This window comes from Carassius gibelio, chromosome A2, assembly GCF_023724105.1.
Source record: "Carassius gibelio isolate Cgi1373 ecotype wild population from Czech Republic chromosome A2, carGib1.2-hapl.c, whole genome shotgun sequence".
In the NCBI taxonomy this organism is placed as follows: Eukaryota; Metazoa; Chordata; class Actinopteri; order Cypriniformes; family Cyprinidae; genus Carassius; species Carassius gibelio.
The window spans coordinates 10,300,547-10,322,797 of record NC_068372.1 but is presented as its reverse complement, the minus strand read 5'-3'; the positions used below and the strand labels follow the sequence as shown (position 1 = coordinate 10,322,797).

General features: G+C 35.6%; 1 protein-coding gene across 14 annotated transcripts in view; it reads left to right on the top strand.

The window, feature by feature from the left end:
* LOC128022506 (discs large homolog 1-like protein) overlaps positions 1-22,251 on the top strand; it is a 126,627-nt gene that overhangs the window by 10,683 nt on the left and 93,693 nt on the right. For all 14 annotated transcript variants that reach the window (XM_052610257.1, XM_052610165.1, XM_052610271.1 and 11 more), the window contains exon 3: positions 5,469-5,632. In XM_052610257.1, coding sequence (XP_052466217.1) covers positions 5,469-5,632 — 164 coding nt within the window. The remainder of the gene's footprint in view (positions 1-5,468; positions 5,633-22,251) is intronic.

The following is a 22,251-nucleotide window of genomic DNA, read 5'->3' as shown; positions in this document are numbered from 1 at the left end:
GCCAATGAAACAGTAAAATGCTTGTGAAGTGACTCAGAACAGTTCTGGTGATGTTGTTTATGTATTTATATCCTCATTGAGATGGCAGATGCTGAAAATACTGCAAGCGTCACACGCTTCAGTCTGTGTAGTAAACAAACCCGCATGTCTCTGCCATTCATTCATTTACACAGAGACGCGCAGAACATGCAGGATTCATATTTCAAACAACTTTTGCGGCTTAACATTTACAGATACTGGTCCATATGGAGATTTGATTTCATTAATTTATGCTAACTTTGGCTAATTCCGTGACTGTCCATATTAAAATGTAAGTTTCATTTCGTAAAAACGTCTGAGTGCTGCACTCTTCAAGTTGAACAGTGGCTACTGCAGTTGATTTTTCCTATTGGATGTTTGCGGTGGTACGTGATGTAAGTGGTGGCAGGTGACGTAAGCAGTTTCCAGCTCACCACGCCCTTGGTACGAGCTACCTCGCCCTTGGCAGTATAAAACCATCTTGTTAGGTCAGAATCACTGTAGTGAGTCAGGAGGTGGAATTGTGAGTATTGAAAACGATCAGGAAAGAATATTTTAGCATCTATTTAGCATAGCAGTTATATAGTTATCTGGATTATTTCATGTAGTTTATGTAGTTAATTAGCATAGTTTTTATTGTAACATATTGTTAGAAGCATAGTTAGTTAGTAGCATAGTATTGCATCAGTTAGGATAGCTTCAAGTTCAGGGATTTAGTTACCCTTTAAGAATGAAATAATTTACCTGTTGAGAGTGTTGACGGTCTGTAGTTGGATCACTGGACTACAGAAACTAATGGTGCATTCAAGTCATGTCGGATACATTGTATTTACACGTTTTATGAGTATTTACGGCACCACAAAGTCGTAATTACGAGTGGGAATCAATGGATGTAGCGTCTGTTGTTGATGTTAAATTTGTGTTGAAATCAATATTTTAGTTGTTGTATAAATTTAAATGGGTTACGTTCTTGTTATGCAGTTAGTTAATGAAATCTGGAAAAAAATAATCCTATAATTTTTGAAACTATCTAAAAATAGTTTGATTTGCCATGGGACATGTTGCATTTCGAGAACTACTTAAAAAAAAAAAAAATAATATTACTGTTGTTCTTTCTTGTGAGTTATTAAAAGAAGGTACTCCGCCATCTTCTGACTTAAGTGACTTGAACGCACCCGACGAAGTAGTTACAACTTGTCAACTCATAAGTACGTACTTCAGAGGAGGACTTGAATGCAGCATTAGCAATGAAGTGCTTTGACAGTTACAGATTTGAAAAACAAAAGGGCGGGAACAAAGAACACTAAACTCTGACAGAAAGAACCATTTCAGCATTAAAAGGGTTCTTCAGGATGATATGCTTCTAAATAGAAATGGTTCTACATGTAAAGAACCTTCTCTTTTTAGAGTGTAACACTACATAAAACATGCTAGATCTAAATTATTAATGGTCATATTGACAGATGCTCACTAGTGGGAGCGCAGTTACAAACCTGCAATGGTTTTTCAGAAGGACTGTGAAGTCACTGGACTCAGTATTTCAAAGGGAAACCAGAGATGAGGGAATCACCCCCACCAGCTTGCATTATACAAATATTTATTCTCATTGCTGTGTAGCTTCATGTGATCCAGTATGTATTTTCAGACCTGTTACCCAATCTCTGCCATGCATAGAAGAACTATATCACTCTGCTATTTTGTCTCTCGGTTGTCGCACAGCATAGCCAACCTCAGCATGCCGTTCTCTAAAACAGTCATTTCCCCTCTACTTGTGGAAGATACTAGTTCCCTAATTTATTTTAATATTTTTTTTTTTTTAAAGTTCCTGTGTAGTGCATTTTTTTTTTTTTCTGAAAGCATGCTTGCTGACCCTTGTATCAGGCCATCCTTAAAAATATTTTGGTTTGCAGTAACAGTAATTAAAAAAAAAAAACGGTTGGTAGGTAGGTCTATAAAATAAAAAAAAGTACATTTTGGTGATGGTGATTACGTAGGTATAGGTATGAATTAAAAAAAAATTTGCATATCGTGACGTCACTGACTGGGTCTTCAACCCGTGCCTTCAGGCACATGATTGGAAACCTCATTTTAAATGCAGGCTATATAGACCACAAACAAATTTAAATCTTTGTCAAAAACATGTTTATTGCATGAATTTCAGGTGAGAAGAAAAAAAAATGAGGTACTGTTTTACTTGCATACACCACTAGGTGTCAATGCAACCTACAAATGAGAGACCGTTTACTTTTCTTTCTTGGGTTGTCACTTTTGTGAAAAAAATCCTTTTGGATTTGAGAGACAATTGTTCATTGAATTGACTGTAAAATCGATTTTTGCACGTCTAAATATGTTTTATATGGCAAATAACACCAAATATAGGTAAATCCACGGACAACAGGCAGGACCAATGTAAAGATTCAATATATTGGTAAAGACCAATATTTCTGATGATTTTTTGGTGTGAAGTTTTGTGCACAATGACAAACAGGAGTGCAACATTCCCAAAAAAACAATAAGCAGATTGGACTGCCATAATGCAAAAGATTTACTGCAGGCTTCAACATGGCTGTTTACAATTCGAAATTTCAACAACAACAAAAAATTGCATAGGTGATTCTAGCCCGAATCTGTTTCTGTATGCACATTTCTGTTGTAAAAAGAGAAACATTGTGCAGAAGTATTATTTGCTGTTATTTTAGATGTATTATGGTGCCTGAATCCGTATGACTTTGAACAGTGACCGTGAACATTTTGTTGACTGCAGCTGCAGCCATCATTACCAAGCGCGTACTGTTGAATCTGACAGTGAATGAGAGTATGAGAAGAAGCGAATGCACAGGCCATAGTGTGACATCCGTGTAAACATAGATGACGTCACAGATTTTTTTTTTTAAAGAAAGAACGTAGCCTTCATTTGTAGCTAGGCTTAGGCAATTTATATATTTACAATCAGGAGTTGAGAATGAAAAGAAAATTCAATCGGTTCACTCCAAGCAGAATCGATATTTAAACGTTTCTGTTCCTGCGTTCCTCTGAATTATTACCTTTCCGAAACCGGTTCAGGTGGAAAAATTACCAGTTAATAACGTATTTTTTTTAAAAAACAATATTATGTGTATATAATTTGCCTAATAATAATGTAATGCGTGTCGTTTCTATATGCAGGCTTTACAGTTCTTACCGTGTGCTGGCTCATTGGCTTTTTTGGAAGGAGGACACCGAACAGGGAGCTCGGCAGATCATAACACTTGATTTATTAAACATGAAGAGGTGAACATTAGGAATTAGCCACATCTGATTACACAGTGTGCGTCATCTCTCTCTCTCAGATTATTCTCTCCTGTAGTTCTAATCGCGGGTCTCTGTTTTACCTTTATATCTTGGTTAAAGTTATAGAACATTAATTTTAATCTTAAATTTCACTCCCTACAATAATAGTAATGTAATAATAATAAAGTACAGCTTTTTATTTACTCAAAAAGAAAAACTGTTATTGAACCTTAGTCAATAACCCGCTGTGGTTAGTAATCTTTTCTAGATTTTGGCCAAATGTTGGCTACAAAAAAAAAAAAAAAAATCTGTTAACACTTTAAAGACATCAAGTTTTTTTTTTATTTAGATATTTAAAAATAAATATTGCTGGATTGTAAAAACAAAAAACAAAAAACAAAACAAAAAAAAAAAAAACAGAAAAAAAAATGAAAGATTGCGTTTTGAAAGTGAAAAAAAATAAAAAATAATAAAGTTGCGGTATTGCATTTTATTAGCCCTGTTACTTTACGAAATAATGAAGGCTAAAATGTCTGTAATCTAAAGCAAAATGTTTACAAACATTATAAAAACAGCTATTAGTTTCTCTCAAAAACAAAACAAGTTTAGGCTATAAAAACGGCAATCCAAAAACAAATTAATTTAAGCTGAAGCTGATGCTTGCATCTCTCATCTGGCACGAATCCAAATGTTTCCATGTTCCCGACGTATCTGGATGCTAAAATATTATTTATTATAGTGTTTGTACTTTATCTACATAAAACATCATCTTTCAAATTGGCTGTATCAGCACAGTGAGGCACGGTTACTCTGAACGCAACATGTTGTACAACGGAGCAGTCTAACTTTTTATTTGTTTCTTTAACTCTATTTTATTTAGTTAATGTACAGGCTTTAATAAAGCAAAATTATGTTGTGTCGGCGCGATGGTCATATACCAAAGCTGATTGGTTATACAGAAGCAAGACATTATTCAAAACTGTCTGCTTTTGCAAAATAATTAAAACCATAAAGCTTTTGCAAAATAAAGAAAACTTCTCTTTGCAGTTTCGTTTTCCTTTACGAGAACTTTGGAACATGTCACAATGAACCATAATTTAGCACACTTTTTCTTTCATTTCGTTAATCTGTCAATATAATTTAAGTGAAATATATTTAGTGTACTGTATATGCCTATATTCCTTTTTATGTAAGCCTGTAGGGGTTAGTTTTTTCAGTTTTCTCCATTCACAGAAGTGATGCAGGTGTGTGATCTGTTGAATTCATCTCACACTATCTTCAGATAAACTCTGAGGGCGGTGCATTGCCATTGAGACTGACCTATGATGAGTTCACAGCTGAGCGGACATTTCACTCGTTGGCTTCAGCGTCATATTTGCATATGCCGTACTTCTGGAATTCATGATTCAATGACAGCAAACTTCAATTATTAAATGGAACGATAAAATAACATTAATAACTGTTTAATGATCATTTCAAATTTTCGATTCTATTCGGAACTATAAAATTTGATTTTGTTTCTGGTTCTGTTCCTGTCAAAATTTCGTTCGTTTCCGCTTTTCGTTTCTTGAACAAATTCAGAGCCCTGTTTACAATACTTACTAAAATATAATGAATATTATTTTATTGCTTTTGTATATACGTTTTTTGAAGAGTAAAAAAAAATTGGTCGATCTCAAAGCAAATTAACAACTTTTAGTCGGTCTGACTAAAGGCAAAAAAAAAAAAAAAATACTAATTTGAGTCGGTCCTAAATTGACAGGGTCGGTCGGGTTACGGCAAACAATATATTATTTTTACAATACATACAATATAATATTTTTAAGGATGGCCTCATTATGATTGTAACCTGATTAATGTTTTAACAGTTGTGAATGAACTTTAAATATCCCATGACCTCGAGCTTCAGACTACATTCTTGCTTGTAATCTTTAAACTGATGTTCAGTTTAAGATGTGTATTTATCGATACTTGATAATATGCATGTATGTATAAATAAATATGAATATGAAATTGATATGAAATTGTTTAGGTAGTGAAATTCATACATTTACATGTAGCATAAGTGTCTAAATATTTTGTCGTGCCACTTGCTTTTCATGAATAAAATTTTTTTAGTAAGCTCTCTCAGATATGGGTATTACAGAAAAAAAGGAAATAAATATTTTATCTTTTAACAGATATCCAGGAATTTTACGAAGTGACCTTATTGGATAATCAGAGATGTGGGGAATCAGTGAAAGTGCCCGATGCAATACCCCCAGTAAACCTGTGGGATTTCTCCAGCATCCAAAGCACAACGGTGACTTCAGACACCCTGCCCAGCCTTAGCACCAGCATAGAGGTAAGTGTGCTTCAATTTCTAATCATCGGAATTAGATTACTGAATATAGCTTTTTATTTTTTTTTAGGTCAGATTGATGCTGTGTCATTCGATGTCTGCAAACATATTTCTAGCATTTTACAAATACCTCATTGTACAAACATTTTATTGTTTTTAAAGAAATTCAGAAAATGGCATGCCGCTTGTTTTTCACAAGTCATCAAACAAGTCATGCCACAACATGGTCATTTAATTAGATAGTACTGTATTCAGATTACAAAGCAACAACCAAACATGCTGTCACACCCTCTATGTAATCATCAGTCAGGCTTTCTGAGAATTTAACATTCTGCTTTGCATGCTCTTACAATTATCATTGAGTTTGAAATGAACTGTAATCCATTTTAAAAGGGTCTACTGGAAATTGTTTACAGAATGACACTCAGAGAAACTGTCAGAAAAAGCAATCTGTCTTTCTGGATTCAGGAAGAGCATATTTGTCTCAGGAGCTGTGCATGACGTTGTTGAAAACAAATACAACAAATGAGTCTGTCAGCTCTGTGGCTGTAACTACAGTCTCTGTGTATGCTGTTTTGCTGTACTTGAATAATTTAGTAGCAGATGTTCTCTTGCCCTGATGTAGAGGAAGAAAATACTGTACTTCTGCAGAATATCCTGAAATAAGCAGCATCAGTCATTCAGTGATCTCTTGAAAGCATAACAAGATAGATAAGTTGGGACAGAATTGCTGCATTAACTCATTTTAAGTAACTTAACTGAACAAGCAGTAAAAAGCCGTGAATGAGAGAGAAAAGAACATAACAGTTGTCTTTTCCAGTCAGTTTTATTTTGCTCTCAGTTAAAAGTATAAAAGGTTCTCACAAATGTGTAATGCATGCAACAAAACGTACATGCATGTGTATACATGTTTTTGTAAGCTTACGATTCATTAAATAATTACAGATAATTTTTAGTGGTGGGCCATTATCGGCATTAACGTGCTGCGTTAACGTGAGACTCTTATCCGGCAATAAAAAAAATATTGCCGTTAATCTATTCTCAAAGTTGGGTTGGGAGCTGGGTCTATACTACGCAAGCTATGATGACTTTCACCTTGATATTTTAGCGCAGATGTGTACCTAGCCTAATTGCACTGTAGGGGGCGAGAACGAGTCTTCGAACCTGTGTGTATGCCTACTGTGAAATTACTACATCAAACGTGACGTGCTAACATGGATGCAATGTGGAATTCGTTTACAGCTTTCTCAAGCACTTTGTGTTGCATTTTGGGAACAGGAGATGAGCCCCTAGTCTAATGCACCACCTGGTTTGAGAAACCCTTTCTTAAATACTTACTTTTAGTCAGTAATTTATTTGGGTAGCACACATATTCTGAATTCCTTCGGCAGAATTCAAATAAGCCATTTTAATCTAGATTAATCTAGATTAATTCCAAGATTACAGTCAGATTAATCTAGATTAAAAAAATTGATCACTGCCCACCACTAATAATTTTATACGTGTAATTTAATGGTAAATGGCAGATATTAGAAGTAAACAACCTTTATAGCTGCAAATTTATATTCCAAAAATGTTTCAAATGTTATTCCATCAGAAAATGCTTTGAAACACTGTAATGACAGAACTCTCCTGTGAAGTGTCACAGTCACAAAGGGAATTCTGGTAGCGTCATTGTAAATTATAGGATGCATTAAAGATTAAACGGTATCAGCATTTCATATTATTATAGTGACCAAAAGTGTTGTTAAAATGTGCTGGAAATGTTAAAAAAAGTACTGACACACATAATTTCACCAAATTTCTTTTTTTTTTAAATCAACAAACAACAAATAAAATTACTTTTTGTTTGCATAAACACTAAGACAATAACATTACCAAAGATTTTATTCATTAGTCTAGATTTTAAATGAAAACATGACTGACAGTAGTTTATCTAATAACATGTACGAAATGTTCACATATAGCTTTGAAAAAGTTTCATAAAATGGTAAACTTCATATCTTTGATTTAAAGAAAAGAGTTGTCAAAATGATAATTGCTTAGTAAAAGATATGTATTTTATCTGCTCCGTAAATGATACCTTATCCAAATTGTTTACATTTATAAATTATCTTTAAAAAAAAGTATCTATAAAAGCTTGTTTTTTTATATATATCAGCTGGCCAAAATTTACAGACTAAAACTGGCCAGACTAAAACTGCACACAGGCTGAATGTAAATGTAACTCTGTTAAATCCACTTTTAACACTAGATGGCGCTTGGGGAACAGCAGAATTAGAACTGTTTTGCATAATCTCCATGGACAATGCATTGCTTCATTATAAGGTATTACATGGAATGAAGATGAAAACAAAATGCCATCGAATCTTTTCTAAAGACTTATCAGAAACCTTCTTAGTTACATTCATTTAATTAATTAATTCATATATTAATTTGTACAATTTCCATAGGCACCCTTAAAACCGCCCAGCTTTCCACTTTGTTTTCACACAAAAACAACTGTGTGCTGTCCCACATGAGATGGTTACTTAAAACTTTGCTTTATGCTGGACAGTAGGGTAAACGTACATATTAAGCTCATGTACTAATTAAGCACACTTCCATATTTGGAAAAAAATTATGTAGGCTACTTTAAGTAAACTTGATGTCTTTAAATTCATGTGTTTGTAACTTCATACCTCCCATGTGTTCACACTGCCTTGGTGGCTATACTGAAAGCTGTCTGAAATTTAAATGTAATGTAAATTTACTTTTTTTTTTTTTTTTTGCCTTCATTTTGGGTAAGGTTCACTATTTATTGTAAAATTAAGATATCAATGTTTAGACTTTTACTTATCATAACCTGGAACTTGGATGTGGACAATTATTACTGTTAAATCCAAAAGTTAGTTTTAGCAACACAGCGCAGATGCTACAGAACACACTTAGCTGACTAGCTGTATAAGATTGTGTGTGCTACGCTAATTTATTACTTCACAGGTATTACTGGCTAGTATTTTACATTCAATAATATTAGAAATTGACAGTTTATTGCTGGTCTGTGGTTTTATACTGCTGTATTTTCTTTTAAAGTTTTCATATTATCGTAAGGTGAGCTTAAAGGGTACACTACCATAAAAATCACACAGATTCAGTGACATCAGTAAGAAAAAGTATTAACTTAATACATGACCTAGATTATTTTGCCAAATCTTGTCATTTTAATAAATATATTACATGAAATGTAAGCTCAGTGTGCTCTCTTTTAGCTCTTCCACATTGAACGTCAATGTAAATACTTCATAAATAGACTTGACATATTATCTGATGGTTGTCACTTTAAGTTAATTGATTTTCTATACATTCTGTCAACTCAGATCTACAGACTGGCTCTGACTTTTGGCAACTACTGTGAACTTCTCCAGACTGTAAATTTGTGAGAATCAGGGCAAACATTGTGTAGTGTATTCCAGCTTTAAGAGACTATAGATACATTTACATCAGTTTAATTAGAGGCTTCATAATGAGGCTAGTTTCTGTGTTCATCCCCTTGAATGAAATGTTTATTTGATTTTTGAATTTGTGTTACTTGTGTACTGTGGGTAATTTTATCACAAGTTCACATCAAACCGGTGGTCGTTTCATCCTTAATAAGATACAACAGAATTTAACTTTAAAATTACATGAAATTTCCTTTTAGATCTATGACCGCTTTTCACTATGAAATCATTCAAACTGCAGTTAGACTTAGATGTGTAAACCGTGTTGATGCAGTATGTCTGTTTTGGGAAGGCAGTTGTCACAATAGCACCACCTGCCTGCAGTTTGTAGAGATGTACAACATGAACAGCCACTTTTGAATAGATTTATAAATGAACAGATTATTCTGTTTTTAGCAAAGCAGTATTGGCTCCACATATTGGCTAATTTTGCAAGAGAACATTGACCGATCGACTAATATCCCACGAACAAAATTACATTTTCCAGAATGACCCGTGTCACAAAACAAAATGTTGTACATTTTTCTGTGGGTGAATTAGTCACTAAGCTGATCTGATTCCATAAACTGGAAAATCTTTATATCACTACAGCTTGGAAATCTGAGCCCTGAAGAATTGACTTGGAATTATCAGTCATACCATTAATGCAATGATCATTTTATTCAGATTCATTCTCATTTGTATTTCACTGTAACCTTACAGTGCTTTCTAATATTTTGTTTTATACAATCAAAATATTAGTTGTTGCTTTTTTCAGGCTTTTAAACTTCATAATAGTGAAATATAGGTACATTTAAATAAACTTGCCTAACTTACATCTCTGCGGTTTATTTCAATGTCTTCAATGTTCAATCTTTTCCCTCTTGTTTCTTTCTGTGTTAATAAAATGGACACTCTCAGGACTCTTCCCTCCTAAATGAAATCCTTCATGTGCTCGCTAAAGCTAAATCTTCCCCCAGTGAGCTGGACCAAGTAAGTATCATACCGGCACGGGTCTGGTGGGTTGGGCATCCCCCATGGCCGCATGTTTGGGCCACTCATTTCCTACTACCCCCTTCCCCAAGCCTTGTTGATAGGGATTACTCCAAGAATAGAGGGACTCATGTTTCATTGTGCTCCATTCATTTAGGTTTGCCTTATGGATCTGCTGTGGAGGAATGTCACAGCATTTTCTAAATGTGTCAGCCGCATTAAATTCATAATCTCTAAAATGTGACGTGTAAATCTGAATGTGATCAGCCAAACACAGCTGATAACTTTTTATAATTTGTGGAAATTGGACTTTAAAATATATTTCATATAATTGTGAAAAAGGCAATTTGGTGTTTTAAGTTAAAAAAATTTATAAACAATTACTAAAGTGATCAAAAAGAGCCACACACTAATGCAGCAAACATGTCAGCAGTGTAAAAGAATTTAAAACTATCAGAGAAAGATGCAGAAATCATTACAAGTACGAAGCACAGACAGCAAGAGACTGTTTAGTGCTGCACCACGTGTCCTATGAGAAGACATGGCTAATGCTTGTGGTTAGGCTACTGTATGTTGATTGTAATCACAAAAATACCTCAAACGATTAATAAATAAATTGCAAATGTTATATTTTCTAATGCATGCACAAATTGCATGTATTCTGACAGTACTGCACAAACATGTTCGGTATTCCGCCTTTTGCCCAGCGTTTGATTTTTTTTGCTTAAAAATTTTCATATTAATGATTTCCTAAAATAAAATAATAATAATAAAAAAAAAAAAAAAAAAAAAAAAAAACGTTTATTCTGTGGCACCCAATAAATATTATTTGGTGCCTACATTTTTTTTCTTATAGGAGCAAATTGCTCCTTACTCGATTTTATTTGTCTGGAGCCATGCTGTATTTTGTCTTCAACAGTATAAAATTACTGGTAAAAAAGTAGTAAACGCTAATATAGCTTCTAATAAAGCTGCTGAGCTAGTGACTAACATATCAGAAATGGAAAGCGCTTTGTCAAGAATGTTAACACACAAGGAATTTGTTTTGTCGACAGGAGCTTGTAGTGCAGAAAAAGAAGTACGGACTTACTGCAGACAGACATAGAAATTTAAGCGATTATATGAAATGAAATCTAATGCTAATAAAGAAAATGGACACTAAAAAGTAATACACTAAAAAATGTTGGGTTAAAAATAACCCAACCTGTAACCCAACTATTGGTTGGTATAGCACCTTCCAATCTATGGGCTATTTCAACCCAACCCATTAAAATCCTGTTGTGTTAAAAGTTACTCAACAGTTGAGTTAATTATTTATATTAATTAACAACAGTATTTTTATTAAAAATTACTTAATACAACCATATTATGAAACTATTTTGTTGTAAATTACAGATTTTATTTTAATATGCAAATAACACATTTACAAATATATTTTAAAATATTTTATTTAAATTTACAAGAATGTGTAAAAATACAACTGACATTTTCAAGATGTACAAATGTGTCAATTCATATTCATATCAAACACACAAATGTGCAAATACAGTTCTAAGCTGTGGCCTAATGGTTATAGAGTTGGACCTGTAACCCGAAAGTCGCAGGTTTGAGTCTTGGTGCTGACAGGAGTTGTAGGTGGAGGAAATGAATGAACAGCGCTCTCTTCCACGCTCAATACCCATGGCTGATGTGCCCTTGAGCAAGGCACTGAACCCCAAGTTGCTCTCCAGACACTGGATCTATAGCAGTCCACTGCTCCGGATGTGTGTTCACTTCTTACTGCTTTGTGTGTGCACTTGGATGGGTTAAATGCAGAGCACCAATTCTGAGTATGGGTTACCACACTTGGCAAATGTTACGACTTTCAAATGAACATAACATATAATAATAAAACAAAAAATAATCACAAAATCAATATTCTAGCTGCTGGACCTACTGATGATCAATAAAATAAAAACGTTTTTTTACTGATTACTAAATACACAGTTTTTTAAGGAGGAGACAGTGTGCAGAAGAAACTATTAAAGATTGTGTGTTCCAAAAACTCTCAAATGGGAGCAGAGGGCTTTAGGTAGTAGATGTCATATACAAAGAAAAGTTTGAAACGCAGATCGACTGCTTGTAGTATCGTCTCCTGTTCCATCGCCTCCCCATTTAAAATAATAAAAACTTGGGAGGAGTTTTCCTTGTCACCAAGCACCAGGACATGATTCTGGCTTGTCTCGTGATTCAAGTAAAGCACTAATTAGTGCCAACCTTAAAAGAAAAAAAAAAAAAAAAAAAAATTCCGTTTTTTCATTGATACACTCACTTTACAAATTATTGAATTTAAATGAGTTAAATGCTGTAGCGAATTTAAATTGGTTAAAATGATAATTCACCCCAAAATGTTTTTTTTTTTTTTTCGAAATATTTTCTTGGACCGATTTGTATTGTACAATTTGTGTCTTTTACAAAATAAATAAAGGTTACTTTTCTGCATAGGGCACTGTAATTTTAAGTGTTGCTTTTACTTACAGGTTGAATGTCAATGAAAGACCGATTCATTTCTGTGTATGATGTGCACACCATTTTTCCATTTGTGTGGTATGGTGCAGATGGCAGGAAGGGTTTTTAAGACAATTTCTGCATGAAATTTTTGCTGCAAGAGTCTTGGTTTTGAACTTTTATAACAGAAAATTGCAGGTTCATTCAAACGGTTCTCGCGGAGTCTGTTGTCTGTCGCATGACTGATGTGTGAGCTCAGAGCTCGCTCGTGAAGCTTCATTCACTGGTCCGATCCGATAAATGGTCTGTGTGTCTTTCCTAGCTTAATTCTAATGATTTAGTAAAACTTTCACATTTCACCAGACCTTTTTATTAACTTTAAGTAATACTTGTATGAAAAGTTTTGCAGCTAATCTTTTAATGTATTAATGCTGTCGAACAAACAGGAATAGCATTAATTTACAATCGATCTGATTCTCTGGGGGAAACAAACGGACAAAAAATGTATGCAATTAAATTAAATTTATGCATTTAGCAGACGCTTTTATCCAAAGCGACTTATAGTGCATTCAGGCTATCTATTTTTACCTATCATGTGTTCCCGGGGAATCAAACCCCCAACCTTATGCTCTACCAATTGAGCTACATGAACACTAAAGGGAATTAAAACTTTTTCAACATATAAAAAAAATAATAATTAACGTATCAGACACATTACTTAATTTTATAACAGTTATATACATCATACGATTATATTAACAGTTACTTACCCTTCATAATCAGGCAGGCAGGCTGAGTCTCTGACTGGACCGTTAAAATTTGAACGGAGTGAAGCGGGAAACATATTTAACCCAACAGTTGGGTTATAACCAAAAATAACCCAACGACAAAAAAAAAAAAAATGACCCAACAAATTTTAAGATAACCCAACACATTGACTCAATATGTGTAACCCCAACGGTTAGGTTAAAAAACAACCCAACGTTTTTTACTGTGTAGGAATGCAATATTGTATTTCTCTTTTACTGCTGGAGAAAATAATGTCAGTTTAATGTTTTTTAAAAACATAGCTAATTCTTGTAAAAAAACAATTAATAATTTGTGGTATTTGTGTCTGCAGAGAGCCCTTAGCCAATAGCAGTGCACAACACGGGTGAGTGAAGGACTTTATCGTGAAGTTATCATTTATTTAACTCCTGAAGCTCCACTAATTTCTCCTGTCTCAACACAAAAACAATTAGCTTTTGTTGGTATTGCCTTATTGACTGCTGTATGTAACTTGACAGATTAGGCATTGTAATTACGTTTTCTGATGACATGTAATAATTTAGGACTGCATGGTAAATCGCCATGTGATTGCTATGCGCATCTCGTCAGTAAAGCCGGTTCTGTGATTAGTAGTAAATATCAAGCACATTCTTTCAGATGGAGCAGCATTTAATACACAGAGCAGTAGTCCGCTGACAAGCTAAGCAATATTGCGTTCAAAATAGAATGTGATTCATCTGTGACTATGAACGTGATATTGCCTTGCTTGTCAGCAATCTAAAGCTAAGTGCCCTGTGTGTTGTTGCAACACTTACTTAGTTGTCAGGCATCTTATACTAATGTTCAGTATGTTTTGTTATAACAAGATATTATATTCCATTATACTGATAAAAAATAAAAATTTTAAAATTGACTTAATATTGTATATTTTAACCCAGAGACAATTAAGTTACTTTGGATGTTAAAATATGTTTAACGCATGTGCATTTTTGGAATTAAGTAGTGATGTAGTTAATTTCAGCATTAATTAGAAGAAATGTGGGCTGTGTCTAAGAACTGTTTTGTTAGAGACTGAGTGAGAGATGTATTACCCAGTGTTCTTTTTGTTTCCTTAGATCCAAAAATCTTTTTGCAACTGTAGCATGCACAAGTATAGAGGCTGCTGCTGAAGGGAAGGGCTAATCACTGTGCATATCAAATATTTATACTTGAACTGCAGTTCAGGACAATCTACAATATGAGCTGTATAAAGGCTGCTTTTACACTGTCCGCTCAGTGTTAAAATGTGTGTGAGGTGACTGATGGTGGGGCTGCATCTGCTGGGAACATGCTTGAGATCTGCCAAGCAGGTTCACTGTGGGTCGTCTGGATTTCTCTTTTCTTAATGGGTTGTCACTTTCAAATCTGTACTTGTTAGTCTTTACAGGATGTGACACACTGTTGTAAACAAAATTATATTGCAGTGTAATCTCATATGTTAATGAAATTGTAATTAACAGTACAAGCATGATAAAGGTCCGGTAATTATCTGAAGATTTGATTATACTGAAAAGTCTTTTCCATTTCAGCAGTGCCATTAATCAGACAATGGTGACCGCTATGAAAAATGTTTGCACTGATATGAGTTATTACTCTTCCGAGATCCATGCAGATCCGTACAATGTCATTGACATTTTATGCTTGCTAATTCTGTCTTTAAAAAAGTATTTAAGTTACATCTGGATCGCAGCACTGCATGGGCATGCACCATAAACTAGATGGCTTTTTCAATTTTTTCTGGTGCTAATTGAGCTATAATTAAGATGTTACGGACAACCAAATATTGTTATCTTTAATAGACATCACGAAAACCCGCCATTTGATTTTAGACATTGTTCATTTCAATGACCATATTCCTGTCATTGTTTAGTTTTTGTGCAGAATCCGTAAATATGGGCATGGACTTCCAGAAAGGGAGAGGTTGTCTCCAGCGCTTTAAAATGGATTTGATGGTCGCAAAAAAATAAAGTCCATTTACTCTAAGTTTAATTAGTGAGATGATGAATGAAACCGTGCGAGAGTAAAGCGGTGTAGTGTTATTCAGCGCACTCTTGCTTATGCGCTTTCGGGATCATTTGAAGACATGTGCACATCTCTCTCTCCCCCTCTTTGTGAACTTCACTGACATGGCCAGCATGGAGAATAAATACAAAAACCTGGATGGCTTACTCTCAGTCCTTAAGGGGTAGCTGTGAGCTCCGCATTTATGAATTGATTCAGCATGATTCTCATTAAAGAAGAGAGTTGCGAAATGACATGCTGAGAGCCGTGAGGTCTGTGTTCGATATGAGAGAATGGACTGCATTTGTATCGTTACATCTAAGGTAAGTACACAGATTAAAGTTGACTTACTGCGACCATCTGAATGAAGGCATTTACTGCATTTTATTGTTGTTATTAATAATTTGTTTTATTGCTGTGTACACACTATAATAGCCGTACTTTGCTAATTATGTAGTCATAGCAGTTTTATGATCTTATCTTGTCCTTGAGCACCCTCAAATGCATTAAATTTGAGACACTGGTACCAGCTTTCTGTGTTGATGAAAGTCAGTATATCTCTGCTTACAGTAGAATACAATGTGATAATGGTAGTTTCTTTAGTTTCTTTTGATGAGAAGGTTTTTTAACCAAAACTGTAATTAAATACTCAAGATTGTTGAAACAAAATTGAATTAAATAAAATATTGAGTTGTTTTCTCGTGTGCCAGCGAAAGTGTCAAAAACACTATAAAATTACTAACCATCTGCAATAAGAGCCGCTGCAACTTCATCCCATGCTTTTTCCTTCTCCTGCAAGTCTTTGTAAAGTACATTGTGTGGATCATAAAGAACTTGATATTTCTCAACTTCCACGATGAGACGAGTGTTGTCCATTATTGTCTTTCCAGGTGCACTCTGAAGACCACCACCTGTGACGCCATGTGCTGTTGTTTATGATTGTCAGTAGAGGTCGACCGATATATCGGTCGGCCGATATATCGGGCCGATATTTGTCATTTTTTTATGTATCGGCATTGGCATTGGCCGATATCCGTGTTTAGTAGCGCCGATTTTAAAGTTATTGGTGCGCTGCTGCTGCCTCATGTGAAGCACCCCAAGCCATAACTTTTGAAATATTCAACAACAGTCCTGGGAGATAAAAGTAGTCAGAGAATTTCACTCTGTAAATGGAGTTGAGAAGTTGGCAGCTCTAACAAACACTGCAGTGTGATTGAGGGCTCCGTTACTCCGCCCCGCTCACAGACAGCACCTCGTTCGGAGAGACAGCTGTCCTGGAGCTGCCCAGAACGGTGAATGATATTTGTTCGGAAGCACGGTTTGATGCAGACAATAACCAGTTTTTCTTCCAACTCATTTGAATTTAGGGATGTCAATATTCGATAATTTCCATGATCGATCGTCGTTTAAATTAATGATCAATTAATAACCTTAATGCTGCAAAATGCATTATTATTGGGCCTATGTGCAAACGCCACTTGGAAAAAACGCTTTCTCATCCAAATTAAAGGGGTTTTAGTCTGAATAAAATATTAGTAGCAGGACTGTAAAATGAATAGATTAATAGATTATGATCATTTGATAAAATGAAGAAAGCGCACCATACGTTGGAGATCATTTTACTTGGTTAACTGTTTCCCGTCAAGGAGACCGCTGAATGGGCTTCTTTAAATGGTTTCGTGGTGTTGTATTTTAAAACGCAACTGCAATGTTGTTTTCAAATGACAGTATAGTAGTGGTGCAATGTATCATCATTGATCCGTGATCCATTTGGATCAATATCTTCGGTTCGGCACACACGTGCCCTGCGGATTGCTTTATGAAAAAAAAAAGTTACGCATGTTCAGTCCACACTCAGTGGTCATGGCGAGCGGAGGAATGGAGGAGTTTGAACGCCCTGCGCATTTTGGCTTCCCTGTCAGATGTAATGATGAAGGATGTGTGTAGAGTGTAAAACTGCGACGGTGCATAGAGCCACGTTACGACATCGCACACTGACTTGGGGCGGCAGTGGCTCAGTGGTTCATGTAAGTTGTCTACAAACCGGAAGGTTGGTGGTTCGATCCCCGGCTCCACCTGACCAAGTGTCGAGGTGTCCTTGAGCAAGACACCTAACCCCAGCTGCTCCCGACGAGCTGGATGGGGCCTTGAATGGCTGATACCGCAGTCGGTGTGTGAATGAGTGAGTGGATGGGTGAATGTGAGGCAAATTGTAAAGCGCTTTGGATGGCCATGTGGTCTGTTGAAAGCGCTATATAAATGCAGTCCATTTACCATTTACCATTTTACCGACTTCAGCGAAAAGATTGTGCCAGATCTTTATGAACAGGAGAAGAAAAAAGTTGTGGATGAACAACACAGATGGGTGGATGTCCAGGGGGACGGAGAGATATGTGACGATAACTGCTCACTTCATCACAGCAGACTGGGAGATGAGCCTGTCTGTGAATACTCAACGAAGAGACATGAGAGAGGTATCTATAGAAAGCTTGACATGTCAACTTTTTAGACTAAACAAGTGCTGCCCGAAAACAGATATTCTGTGATAAAGTAATCCATATGAAAACAACGCAGGGTTTCACGTCTCCCTTCATTATATCTAATGTGACCACACCCCCGCGCTGAATGCGCTATTCAGATTCAAACTGAAGAGCGCGGCTTGAATACGCCCACACAGAAGAAAAAGCAGCGAGACTGTTCAAGTTTTTTATTTTACTGTTTGCTTCGCGATGAGAGGAATAAGACATAATTCACCCCAAAAAGATGCTATGAAGATGACTATGTCAGTTGACCAATCAGAACACAGTATGCTACCGAAAGGTGGGGTTTAAGGAAACTGAATCTTTTGAAAAGCTTCGCGCGAACCGTTTGGGGATCTCTGAGAATTGAGGTAATTTTAAAATGATATTTTGACAAAATGACAATGTTTTTTAACCTTGGATGGATTTAAACCTAATGTACAGGACTTATAAACAGTGATAGGAAGCTTAGAATTTTCATCTTACTGGCTCTTTAATTTTCTTTCCTTACATACTCCAGTTCTTGTTAAAACACCCTAGATGTGCTTACTTTGAGCATTTAGAGCACTTTTTGTTTTAAATCATATTTATTTTGTCCATCAAAGGTGTACTTTCACTTTAACTGAGCATCAGCAGCGCAGCAAAAATAGACCCAGCGCCGAAACGATCGCGATACTGCTGCTTCTGCTCTGCTCTGCCACGCAGCCTCTGCGTGCGGTGTGAACACTCTCATCTGTTAACATATATGCGCTGCTTCTGCTCTGCTGCAGCTTGCGGTGTGAACCTGGCCTGAGGCATTTAAAGACTCCATTTGTCCATTCATTATTTCTAAAGAAACACGAGAATGTATAAAAGGCCCCATTACCTTGTATCTTACGTTGTGCCACCTTAGAAGCAGTTTTTGGGTAACACTTTATTTTGATAGTCCACTTTAGACATTCTACTAGCAGTAAGTAACTTTGCAACTACATGTCAACTAGCAGTTAGTAGAGTATTAGTAGACTGTCTGCTTAATATCTTCTAACACTTTCTTTGTCAACTTATTGTCAACTTATACTAAGCCTAAACCTACCCCTAACACTAACCCTAAATCTACCGTAACAGTCTACTCTGAGAGTTAGTAGACACATAGTTGCAAATTTCTGAGATTTAGATGATATGTAGTTGACATGACAAAGTTACTTATAGTCAGTAGAATGTCTAAAGTGGTCTATCGAAATAAAGTGTAACCAGTTTTTGTAAAAAAATAGGCTAACAATTGCGTCATAGCCTGTGAATCTGTTGCTCAGTAGAGATCACCGTATGAACAGGAGGAGAAGCTCGCAGGCAATCTTTTACTGTCAATGAGGCTATCGGGGGGACGTGAAGGCATGAAGTCAAAGGAGAAGCCCATAGAGAGTCCATAAAAGCAATGGGACAAAATTATTCAACAACGTCTGCAAGATTCGGTGGATGATTCAGATTTCTCTTGGCACAGCGGTTAGAAGACTTACAGGTTGCTCACATGACATTTACGTCATTAAGCTCAGTTTGAGTCTGCGCAGTACACTCGACCCCCAGGAAAGTAAGTGCTTCTAATTGAAAGCACTAATTTGTAAATTAGGTAAAAAGCACATTTTGGCTGCTTAATTTATGCAATGGTGAAAAACAACTGGCAAAATACATGGGCAAAAAACTTGTAAAACCGTGTTTGGACCAGTGTTTCATTTTGTTCGGCTTCAGCCTATAATTTTTTTTGTTTTGGTGCATACCTAATTTTTGCTGTGGTATCAAAATTGAAATAGAGAATTGTAAAATGTTATTGGTATCTAAAATATTGGTGTCATATAAGCTTATTAATTAGAATACAAGATAACAGATAAAAAAACCATGATAGCAGCAACTTTTTTTTTTTTTTCTTTTTTTTTTTTTTTTGTGGCAGTCCCAGTAGAAAAAAATCCCCCGTTGATCCCTGTTTGACGACTATGTAAATAAAGTTGGATTGCACTGCGGAGAGCATGCTTCAGCAGTTCATTCTCAGTTTATGAGCAGTTTGGCTCATCCTAGAGTGACATTTTGCTGTGAACTCACAAACAATTTGTTTCATTTCTGAAGGATTTATACAGTGCTACAGTGTATGCTTCCATTTATGATCCCTAAATATAAACTACTCAAATGACATTTAGAAGTAAACCAATGAATAACCTATGAACTTCTGTTGTCAGAAGTGTTGCAGATGAGGCCATTTCTGCTCGAGAGCAATGATTGTGTCCCGGTTAGAGAATTCTCAAAGAGTTCTCACTTTCTGTCTCTTCTCCTTTCTCCCTAACCCCTGACACAGCCACCCCTGGTTCTGAGTGCCCAGTTTTGAGGCGTCACAAATGATTGGCTCCAGCTGTGTGCAGTGACTGCATTTTTTTTTTTGCATGCATGACTGCTCATGCTCATGTCTCCTGTGGTTGGTGCCAGCCCCAGGGTGTGTCAGACTTGCAGTAAAAACCACACAGATTTCCATTTGGGCTTTGCATCGACTTCACCCAGTAATAGGAGACAAAGTCAGGAAGAAGCTAATTTTTTTTTATACATTCTTGGCTTTGGCTCTGTCTGTTCTCACAAAAAATATTATATTATTTTATATTTATTATATTATATTATAGTTTAGTATAATTTCCCTCCCTAAATTAACCTCTTAACCATTTTCTTTGCCCGCCCATCAAGTTACTGACCCTATCATCCACATTTTATTTGCTTGTCTACATTATGAACATTTAAATCAGGGTTCACTGTGCAGAATGATCAGTGTATGACATCAAGTACCGTGAGAGCGATAAGAGAGCAGACGGATTCTAAGCTTTCACGGTTGATGTCATACACTCATCCTGCGAAGCGCCGCTTCAAATGGAAATCACCTAAAGGCAAAGGGAGGCAAGACTTGAGCCTGAGTAATTAAAAATGCTGCAACTTAGGGCTGGGCGATATGGAGCAAAAAATATATCTTGATATTTTTTGCTATATCTCGATATACGATATATATCTCGATATCTTTACAGGAAAAATAACCCCCTAAATACTACTGTAAAATCAAATATGCCAAATATTACGTTTAGGGCCCTATGAAATGTTATTTTTCTTCACCATATGTTTTATTTTTATCTAATTCTGTGTTTAAGCAACCTTATGTGAAATGTTTTTTCCCCTCTGAAATTCTGTGTATTCACATTTTTCTGGTTATCAAATGAAGGCATAAAACATTCATTTAATTTATCTTTTAATTATTTAAAATTAAGCATACTTTACAGGGCTCCAAACTAAAACGGTTGCATTTGCGACCATAAATATTAAAATGTGAGTGAAGTTTTTGCTGAGGTCGCCACTGGCTACTAGGCCTATGTATTTAAATGTTATCCCTTAAAAAATTGCATGTGATGCCTTTTTTTCCTGATTGTTTTGCATTCACATCTTTTGTTATGTTCGCGCATTGAGAGAATGCGCATTGAAGTTTTAGTGGGAAAAAGACAGTTCTCGTTTATAATCATAAGGCTTCTTCTTAACAAGATCTTAGTCCATGCTGTATTCTGTTAATGCATGAACTTCATTATTTGAAGTGCACTTGCCGTCCAGTAATCGCAAAAAGCTTTGTGCTTTGTTACTTTTTAATTTACAAAGTATCAGCTTTAAAATTATTCCAAATTCATAACAAAATTCAAACAATAAATACAGTTTTGGTGCTCTTTAAGGGGCCGTTCACATATCGCGCCTAAAAACGCGTGGAAAACCGCTTTCTGATTTTTTTTTTTTAAAAGCCTTGGGGCTCTTGCGCTCCTGAGGCGTCTGCCGTTGCTAAGCAACCATGACCTGCTCTCTCCATAATAACTACAAAAAGGAGCATTTTGCTATATTTATGAGCTATTGAATTTTAATATTTTTACTTAACCTGTTGTCTACATGATTCAACTCCTCCTATAAAATTTTATTTTACTAATTAAGAAAAACAGACTGAAAGACATACACTCTTAAAAATAAAGGAGCTTAAAAGGTTATTCACAGAACAATTTCGGTTCCACAAAGAACCATTTAGTCAAAGGCTCTTTGAAGAACAATCTCTTTCTGACCTTTTCATAATCTGTTATTGTCTTCAAATGTTAAAGGTTCTTTATGAAATCATTTAGACAGGAAAAAAAAGGTTCTTCTATGGTATCATGAAGAGCGCCGCCGCTCCCAACACGCGCATCACGCACTGCGCGTAGGGCATCAAGTGCTGAGGGGGCACCAAAAATAGCCTAATTATTATTATTTTTTTTTTTTTAATGCCGGTATTATTTCATTAGCCTATAGAAATATTAGGCACATTTTAGCCATGTATATGTAACAAAAA